Source organism: Oryza glaberrima, chromosome 3, assembly GCF_000147395.1.
Source record: "Oryza glaberrima chromosome 3, OglaRS2, whole genome shotgun sequence".
Taxonomy (NCBI): Eukaryota; Viridiplantae; Streptophyta; class Magnoliopsida; order Poales; family Poaceae; genus Oryza; species Oryza glaberrima.
Genome location: NC_068328.1, coordinates 1749503 through 1759819, shown reverse-complemented (window position 1 = coordinate 1759819; position 10317 = coordinate 1749503). Strand labels below are relative to the sequence as shown.

Below are 10317 nucleotides of genomic sequence, written 5' to 3'. Positions count from 1 at the left end.
CCCCTCATTCTCCTCCCTCCCACAAGCCCGTGCAGACGAGACGCGACACGCGACACGCGAGACGGGAAGAGGAGGGGGGAGGGGAACACACGCCACACTCCTCTCGCCCGCATCGCACTCGCACCGCACGCGTCGAAGGATCGGGAAGGCGCAGCCCCGCGTCGGATCGAGAGCTAGGGTTATGGGCGGCGGGGACGGGGAAGAGGCAGCCGCCGCGGCGGCGGCCGCGACGCTGCACATCCGGTGCACCAACGGCTCCAAGCTCGCGGTGCGGGCCGACCTGGGGCTCAGCGTCGGGGCGTTCAAGGCGATCGTCGCCGAGAGCTGCGACGTGCCGGCGCCGCAGCAGCGGCTGATCTACAAGGGCCGGATCTTGAAGGACGAGCAAACCCTAGCCAGCTACGGTACGTGCCTGCCCTCTTCTGTGCGGTTAGAACTAGCTTGTGTGGTTGATGCGATTTGCTCGGTCTGTGCCTGAGATGCGATGGTTTAGGTCCGATTCATTCTAGTTCGTATGTTTGATACAATGCGCCAATGCCGTTGTTGTAGGAGGAGTCAGGAGTGCGAAGGAAAGCTGCTCCTTTCATGCCGTGTGTGAATTATCTCTTTGATTTTCCATGTTATTACTTGGTAGACGATGGTATTATTGGGTAAGCAGCATCAGGGAGACTTGCACACTAATTTATAATGCAGCCCAGTGAAGATGCAGTGGAAGGCAGTATCAGGGAGCCTTGCTACTCTAATTTATAATGCAGTTTAGCGAACATGCAGTAGAAGGAAAACAAGCACTTCCCTCCCTTCTTGACATGAAAGTGATTCCAAACATCATGGAGCCACCAATTGCACTGTTAAGTGCACACGTGCGATGTGAAATTGTATCTGGTAATGCGTGGTTAGGGTATTTTTGCAGGAATATAACATTCCTTGCTGGATATTGTCAGCATAATGGCATCTTAGTGATTAGCGAATATGGAAGCTTTATAATGCTGTTTTTATTGTCCTGCGTCATTCGTTGCAAGTGCTTGTTATGAACTACTCGTAATGATCCACGTGTAACGTGATAACTTGTACATCTGGTCATGGCCTTATGATGTAGCATTAATTATTGGCTTGTTATGACATCAACAGAAGCTAAATGCGCAGCACTATCCACATGGGCAACTCTCCACAGCAGTGTAGAACTGAAAGAGATTCAATCTTCCAAACGTACTACAAAAGCTGCTACTGTGATGCATGCTGTTTGGTGCATGTTATATTCCTTTTCAAGTAAAAGGCAGAGGGTTGTACTGTTTATTGCAGATTCTTTCGGGCCACTAGATGAAGCTTTATATGGAATTGAATTAATGAGTAAAATTTGATACTGAGCATCGGGTTTTGATCCCACCTACTGCATCCATGCCCATCATATCCTCTTGCATTTGAACCTATTCAAATCTGCACCCATGTGTTTCCGAATCATTTATATGAGGTTTCTGGTTTTTCTTTTCAACGTTGGGTGTGGATATTGGTCTTCGTGAAAGAAGGTTATCCTCTTATGCAGTCTTTGCCCACCTTTGTGCTTTTAAAGTGTTATTACCTCTGTCCCATAAGGAGTTTTAGGATTGGACACGTGTATTAAGAAAGTTGATGGAATTAAACGGAGGAAGATTGTGATTGGTTGAGAAGAGGAGGTAGGTAGGTAATTTGAATGGTGGATGGTTGTGATTGGTTGAGAAGAGAATGTAGGTGGAGTTGTTATATTTAGGGGCAAATTTTGAAGGCTAGAAGTTGTTATATTTTGGGACGGAGGTAGTACCAATTTTTATTTTGCTCACGTGCACATCAACTTATGAGTTACCAGATATGCTGTCCATCTACTCAATTTTGACAAATGCTTTTAGAAATCATTACTCTTTGAATGCAGCAAGTTTACTGCTGCAGTGCATGTTTAACCTTGAGTCACAAAGATTTTCCAAATGTGCTTATTCTTATGCCTATTTTCCCTCTTGAAGGTGTTGAGACGGATCACACCATTCACATGGTCCGTGGTGCTGCACCACCACCAGCGTCAACCGCACCTCCTGCAGCCAACAATGTAACTCCTGCCATTAATGCTACCACTGCTTCCAATTCACCAGCAGTTGGTTTTGGAGGCTTGTTGCATGGTCTTGGGGGTTCAGGTTCTGCTAACAGTGGAGGGTTGGGCTCATTTGGTTCTGGCCTTCCAGAACTATCCCAGATGCAACAACAGCTATCCGAGAACCCTACGTTGATGAGAGAAATAATGAATATGCCACTCATGCAGAATATATTGAATAGCCCTGATCTAATTCGCAATATAATTATGAACAACCCCCAAATGCGTGAAATTGTTGATCGTAATCCAGATCTTGCTCATGTCCTCAATGATCCGAGCATTCTCCGCCAGACTGTTGAAGCAGCTAGGAATCCTGAACTTATGCGAGAGATGATGCGGAACACAGACAGAGCCATGAGCAACATTGAATCTTCTCCAGAAGGGTTCAATATGCTCCGCCGCATGTATGAAACTGTTCAAGAGCCATTTCTGAATGCAACAACGATGGCTGGGGAGGGTGATAGAAGTTCAAACCCATTTTCTGCTCTCCTAGGAAATCATGGATCAAACCAAGCCAGAGATCCAGCTGCAAATTCACCAACGACCACCTCAGAATCCACAACAGGTTCTCCTGCTCCAAACACTAATCCACTTCCAAATCCCTGGAGCACAACTGGTAAGTTTTGTGTACTTTGTTTTTTATTTTGGTGTATGTTTTCTTGTCCTGTTTTGGTATCCTAGATTCGCAGATGGGATTCTCTCTGACTAATACGTAAATCAACAGCTGGAGCTGCACAGGGAGCAACAAGGCCCTCTCCAGTTACCAATGCAAGGAGTGCCACAGCTGGTGGCCTAGGAGGGTTAAGTTCTACAGATTTGGGAGGTATGCTGGGTGGTGGCTCGGATACTTCCTTCTTGAGTCAGGTGTTGCAAAATCCTACAATGATGCAAATGATGCAGAATATTATGTCAAATCCTCAGTCCATGAATCAGGTTCGTTGCTCTAATCTTTCATGGAATAGTTGATGTTGTGCTTCTTGATATGCATGATACACAGTGTTTTAATTATCTAATGATGTCGTCTTGCTTGCAGCTGCTTAATATCAACCCAAATGTACGTAATATGATGGAATCTAACACTCAGTTGAGGGAGATGTTCCAGAACCCAGAATTTGTTCGCCAGTTGACATCTCCTGAAACTTTGCAGGTAAATTAGTTATACTGCTGTAGTGTATGGAAATCAGATGGCTTATGATGATTTTTTTGTGTGTATAGCAATTAATCTCATTCCAGCAGTCCTTGATGTCACAACTTGGTCAACAACAAGCTGGCCCGTGAGTATTCCCCAGTTCAACTTAACCTGTTTAAGCTCATCATGTTTATGTATACCTTTTCTTTTTCTAAGTTAATTGTTGAGTGTAAAATCAAGAGATTTTTATTTGTAAGTCTCACTTATACTACTGCTTATTGAATCCTTTTCTTTCTTTCTTTCTTTTTTGAACCAGAGAGCGAACCCAATCAGGTGCTGGTGCAGGTAACTTCCTCTACTGATGTTCACTATCAGAACTGTCTTTCACAGAACTATCAGATACATATGTCAACTTCTAGAGAGTCATATAGGCTAAGATTTTTTTTATATTTGTTGATAAATTGCAGAATCATATTATATCATTTCTTGCAATAAGTTTTTATTTACTAAGAGAGCAATAGGATGCTCAAATTTTGCCTTTTTAGATATTTATATCGATCATGTACCTAGATGAAACAAATGAATGCCCTCCAGACCAAATATAGTTTTCTAGGAAACAATTTTAGTGATTTAATTTGTTGATATTTTGTACCCTGGTTTGCTTTGTTAGTGGTAGTTGAATCAGGCATCCAACTCAAATGGGATTCTGAGTTCATCATTAGAAATCAATGTGAAATGTAAGATGTTACCATATCTTGTCAACTGGTAGTATATTAAACATGGTCAGATGTCTTATTTAGATTGTTGAATTATTGATAGTATATATTTTGGTGCTTCATTGAAATTAATTTAGAATACTTTAATGGCACGACTTATGAGAGTACTTTAATGCCAGGCAATACTAACCTCAACAATCTGATGAGCATGTTCAGTGGGCTCGGTGCTGGTGGTGGCCTAGGTGTTCCTAGTGCACCCAATGGTAAGTGATTTTCTCTAAATTTTGGAGTGCAATACTGCAAGAAATAGTCACATTAATATTTTTTTGAAATTCTTTTCGAGTTGGAGTCGGTTGGTTTGCCCTCATTAAGCAATGCCAATATTTGCAGTTCCACCAGAAGAGCTATATGCAACACAACTAGCTCAGCTCCAAGAAATGGGTTTCTTTGACACACAGGAGAACATTCGAGCTTTGATTGCTACAGCGGGAAATGTTCATGCTGCGGTGGAGCGACTTCTTGGGAATATTGGCTGATAGACTGTTGTGATCGAAGATGTCCTCGACTTGTTACCTGTAGCTCAGATTGTAAGATTGTCTGGTTCATTGGTTTTATACCGTCAGATTCAAAGGCATCATCTAGGTACATGGTTTAGATGAATAAATGAGTCAAGTGGGTTAACCTTTCCATACATGGTTGTCATGTCGTGATCGAGATATTGGTGTATTGATGGTACTTTGGGTTGGTGTATATACATATTGAGCTATTGGTGGTTACTGCAGTGTACATGACCGTTGTTTATGTTTACTTGCCTGCTCTTACAACCTATAGATACCCTAACTCTTCACTGAAGATGTGCTAGAAATTTGATTTCTCATGTGTTGATGGCATTATTGGATTGAAAAGGGGCTCTTGTGAAGCTAAAACTCTACAATAGTGAAAGATGGAAGGTGGTTGGCTACCTTTGTCATATCAGGCTCTAACCTCTTCTGCCGGATGTATGAATCTATTGTTAAGCAGCTCAACCGGGTGACGAACTGGTGACCCCTTTGCGTTTGAGGGCGCCTTTCGGTTCTCAATCTGTTATTGTTGTTGTGGAATGTTATCCTCCTCTCGCGTCTGGCGTGCCAGTGGCCGCGCGGCGCAAGATACCTCCATCTGCATGCAAGATACTTTACATCAGTGAGTGTAAAAAATCCTTGCCGGGATCAGGTGAAAAATCTCTGCACATGTGGTACCCGAAAAAACAACCAATACTGTCTCAACTGGCTTTTGTCGTATGTTTTTCCTGCCTTTTGGGAAATGGAATAGTCACACACACATGGATATACTATACGTATCGGGTCAATGTGAACAGCATCTGCAGCCCGATCAAAAATTCCCATTGGCCGTCGCGTTCACATTCCAGAGGCTAGTGCAGTTCCAAAAAAAAAATAAAAATCGCTACGTTTATCTGACGAGCAGAGAGGCCGCAGCAGAAACAAATCCCGTTATTTTTCTGGACGGCGAGCGCCGGCGGTGGAGCGTGTGGATGAGGCGCGGCCCATGTCCACCCATCCCAAGCTCCCCCCATGTCTCCCATCCACCACCGCTCGCTTTGCAAAAGCACACGTCTCTCGCCGTCTCGCGTACTACTAGGCCTGCGTGCGCCGTAGCCCCACGTACTCCACATCATTTGAGCCCGGAAAGATCCGGGACGCGACAAAAAAACTCACGACCCAGAGGGCTCTTCTTTCTCTTGTGGCCCGCTATAAGTAGGGCGGTGTGTGGCGACCCTCGCGAGACGTTCGTACGTAACGTGACCGAGCGCGCCGGACGCCGTCGTCGTTAATTAATCAGCCATGGATCCCTACAAGGTAACGAACGTGCTCTGCTCTGCTTCTGGGGCGAGGGGTTTGAGAGTGCGTTGGTTTTTTGTGGTTTTGATGCGGAATTTGGTGTGATGCGCGCAGCACCGCCCGTCGAGCTCGTTCAACGGCCCGCTGTGGAGCACCAACTCCGGCGCCCCCGTATGGAACAACAACAACTCGCTCACCGTCGGCTCCCGAGGTACGTATGACCACGCCAATCCCCCTTCCTCCTGTGGTTTGAGATTACTTTTTGTGTCTTCTGTGGTGTAGCCTTTGCTGCTACCAGTTTAAATTAAAGAACGTCATCCCAGTAAATCTGTGCTAGTCTGGATTCATTTGTTTTTTTTTCCTAAAAAATACTTTGATAGTATTTGGTTACAACTTATAACACCATGTCCAGAAGATTAGAACCTGTTGTGTTTTCAAGCTACAGGCGGAATCATTTGAAAATTGAATTGTTTCCTAGTTCCTCCTACAAATTGAAACTGTTGCGTTTGTTAGAGCACATGAATTTCATACGATTCTGTACATCTCAGCTAGGTCCAGACTCCGTGGGGAGCAATTCACTACAGTAAATTAGTACTAATTACGATTTTACGATAGTGTTCCGTAGCATGTTTGTCAGTTTAATTCAAGTCGAGTGGTGATCGATGAACTGAACTGAACTGGGAACACTGAAAATTCAGGCCCGATCCTTCTGGAGGACTACCACCTGGTTGAGAAGCTGGCCAACTTCGACAGGGAGCGTATCCCGGAGCGCGTGGTGCACGCCCGCGGCGCCAGCGCCAAGGGCTTCTTCGAGGTCACCCACGACATCACCCACCTCACCTGCGCCGACTTCCTCCGCGCCCCGGGCGTCCAGACCCCGGTCATCGTCCGCTTCTCCACCGTCATCCACGAGCGCGGCAGCCCGGAGACCCTCCGCGACCCGCGTGGCTTCGCCATCAAGTTCTACACCCGGGAGGGCAACTGGGACCTCGTCGGCAACAACTTCCCCGTCTTCTTCATCCGCGACGGCATGAAGTTCCCGGACATGGTGCACTCGCTCAAGCCCAACCCCAAGTCGCACGTCCAGGAGAACTGGCGCATCCTCGACTTCTTCTCCCACCACCCGGAGAGCCTCCACATGTTCACCTTCCTCTTCGACGACATCGGCATCCCCGCCGACTACCGCCACATGGACGGCTCCGGCGTCAACACCTACACGCTCGTCAACCGCGCCGGCAAGTCGCACTACGTCAAGTTCCACTGGAAGCCCACCTGCGGCGTCAAGTCGCTGCTCGACGACGAGGCCGTCACCGTCGGCGGGACCAACCACAGCCACGCCACGCAGGACCTCTACGACTCCATCGCCGCCGGCAACTTCCCGGAGTGGAAGCTCTTCATCCAGACCATCGACCCCGACCACGAGGACCGCTTCGACTTCGACCCGCTGGACGTCACCAAGACGTGGCCCGAGGACATCGTGCCGCTGCAGCCCGTGGGGAGGATGGTGCTCAACCGCAACATCGACAACTTCTTCTCGGAGAACGAGCAGCTGGCGTTCTGCCCCGGGATCATCGTGCCGGGGATCTACTACTCCGACGACAAGCTGCTGCAGACGAGGATCTTCTCCTACTCCGACACGCAGCGCCACCGCCTCGGACCAAACTACCTGCTGCTCCCGCCCAACGCGCCCAAGTGCGCCCACCACAACAACCACTACGACGGCTTCATGAACTTCATGCACCGCGACGAGGAGGTCGACTACTTCCCATCCCGCTACGATCCTGCCAAGCACGCCCCCCGCTACCCCATCCCCTCCGCCACCCTCACCGGCCGCCGCGAGAAGGTAATTCTGTTGATTGATTTGCGTTTGGGTTTTACATTTCACTATATTTTCTTTCTTAATTACTACTTCCCCCGTTTCAGATTATAAGACGTTTTAATTTTAGTCAATCTCAAACTATAAGTTTAACTAAGTTTATAGATAAATATAGTAATAATTACAACACCAAATTAGTTTCATTAAATCTATAGTTCAATATATTTGTTATGGGTTAAAAATGTTACTATTTTTTATATAAACTTAGTTAAATTTAAAATTAAACTATCAAAGTTAAAACGATTTATAATCTGAAACGGGGAAGTAGTAATAGCTAGTCAATTTATTAACTGGTTTTGATCGATCGGGTTGCGAGTGCAGGTGGTGATTGCCAAGGAGAACAACTTCAAGCAGCCAGGGGAGAGGTACCGTTCATGGGATCCGGCAAGGTATGTACACACATGCAGATGCAGCAACCGAATTAACTGTCGAGAGACTGAACTAAACTGAATTAGTCAACTAGACTGATTGACTGATGAACAAATGCTAAATGCACTGCAGGCAAGACCGGTTCATCAAGAGATGGATCGACGCACTCTCTGACCCTCGCCTCACCCACGAGATCAGGAGCATCTGGCTCTCCTACTGGTCTCAGGTAAATACATCACATTACAGTTTGTTCCATAAATTGAAAAAAAAAAACGTACAACATGATCTGTATAATCTGTTCTTGGTTCTGAACTGCAACTTGAACAATCTACTATGTCTTTCGATGCAGGCTGACAGGTCTCTGGGTCAGAAACTGGCGAGCCGTCTTAGCGCGAAGCCGAGCATGTAAGGAGATCGATCAGCGTTGCAATCTGCTTCAGTCACGGAAGGCCTCAGCCTCACTCTATCGGATAATAATTGCTACTCATACTCTAGCAATACCGATCGATCGAGTCTATTTTGGAAAGAGGACATATATGATTTCTATCACCGCACAATTCGTGTACCACCATCATGTAATAATCTGTAACCTGAAGACACGTTTCTCCTGATACTTCATCATTATTGTAAGCACACCTTTTATCAATAATTTATATACAGTAAATTAATTATTTAATTATAATCCCTTTTTTTGGAATTCTTGCATATGGCCACTTTATTGGCATAAGGGAATAAGTTCACTTTAGATCCCTCTTGTTGCGATAGAGTTTGATTTGCATCCTTAACCGAAAATATCACATATAACGTGCTCCTTAACTTATAATACCGGAGTATCTAAAGTCCCATGGCAGTATTGTGAGCGGCTGAGATGGCGACGAGTTAACGTAGGACCCACATATAGACCCCACATGCAAGCATCACTTTATTTTTTTCCCTCACCCCTTCTTTTTACTCATCTCTCTCCCCAATTTCGCATCCTCGTCGCCGTTGCTACCATCCTCGTTAGAGCCCCACCAAGAAAAACAATGGAGCACAGAGTAGCGATGAAGAGATGGCATGCGGCTGTGCCGGCGCTGGCCCCGCCATGGGCGTCACCGGCCTTGGGAAGCTTGTGTGGGGCAGGGTTTCCAATTTCTATTTCAGCTGAAATTTCGGCCATTTCGGTTCTACTGAAATTCTCGAAATTTTGGTACTTTTGGGCACTTTTGGAGCAATTTTTTTTGAAATTTTAACATAATTTAACTGAATTAGAATGAGAAAAACAGAAAAATTTGCCCGAGATGATCACTTGCCGAGAGGAGAGGGGGGGGGGGGGGGGGGGGTTCGAAAATTCCGAAATTGAAATCACTGGTGTGGGGTGGTGGCACGGCTAGCCATTGCGCTGTCGCCGATCATGTTGTTACTGGTGACGACGGCGGCCAAGGAGCAACTGGACTGGATCGTTGTCGCTGGCGGGGCCTCTAGCGAGGCAGAGGCGGCGGTGTGGGCGGCCACGATTTCCTCGTCAGAGAAAAGGGGAAAAGAGGAGAGAGGGGAGGAGGAAGAAACACCATGTTGCGCGCCCCCGGGCTGCTTCCGCTTCTCATAGGGCGCAAGTGCATGAGGACATCACAGACGGGCTCACCGAAGGCGACGATGAAGTCGTGCGAAGCCGACGCGGGGTGCGGTGGTGGATGCTGTGGCGGCGAAGGAGGCTTGGAAGAAACGGCATCGCGGTGGGGAGGAAGGAGATAAAGTAACAGCTCACAATCCTGGCATGGGACTTCAGATACTCCGGTAGCAGAAGTTTAGTGATGCGTTGTATCTGGTATTTTGGTTAAGGATGCAAATCAAACTCGATCTCAATAAGAGGGACTAACAACGAACCTATTCTAATGGATTAAGCAGCGGCCGGGATGGGCATGAACCTACTTTGTGGGCCATCAGTTGGGCTACTGAAATTTCAGGCCTTTGCAGCAACGCAACAACAGCCCAATAATATATTTTTTTTGTTCTAGTTGGGACACGATAGTTTGGCACTACCACAAGTGCTGTGCACAGCTTTTTTCCGTTCTTACAGAAACAACAACAACAACAACAAAAGATTTGTTAAAAAAAAAACAACAAAAAAAGGTCAATAGGCTAGCTCTATTTGAAATTGACCCTGGGGCCTGGGTTACTACGAGTTTCAAAAAGGAATAGCAATGTGCCGACACAGTGACTTTTACAAGTGCAACGTTGCATTTCTACGACGTACGCTTCTCTTGCACTCCACTAGAAAGCATTAGCTTCCT

General features: G+C 46.4%; 2 protein-coding genes across 2 annotated transcripts; both read left to right on the top strand.

Annotated features, from left to right (window-relative positions):
• Positions 1-4791, top strand: LOC127767313 (ubiquitin domain-containing protein DSK2a-like). Its single transcript, XM_052292602.1, has 8 exons — positions 1-404; positions 1992-2732; positions 2841-3049; positions 3150-3263; positions 3332-3390; positions 3562-3590; positions 4141-4224; positions 4352-4791. Exons 1-8 carry the CDS (start codon positions 182-184, stop codon positions 4495-4497), a joined length of 1605 nt encoding a protein of 534 aa, XP_052148562.1. The 5' UTR covers positions 1-181; the 3' UTR covers positions 4498-4791.
• An 847-nt stretch (positions 4792-5638) lies between these two features.
• Positions 5639-8720, top strand: LOC127767714 (catalase isozyme C). The gene is made up of 6 exons (XM_052293145.1): positions 5639-5817; positions 5914-6010; positions 6498-7642; positions 7997-8064; positions 8177-8270; positions 8394-8720. The coding sequence occupies exons 1-6, from the start codon at positions 5803-5805 to the stop codon at positions 8451-8453; spliced, it is 1479 nt and encodes a 492-aa protein (XP_052149105.1). The 5' UTR covers positions 5639-5802; the 3' UTR covers positions 8454-8720.
• Positions 8721-10317: the final 1597 nt, after the last annotated feature.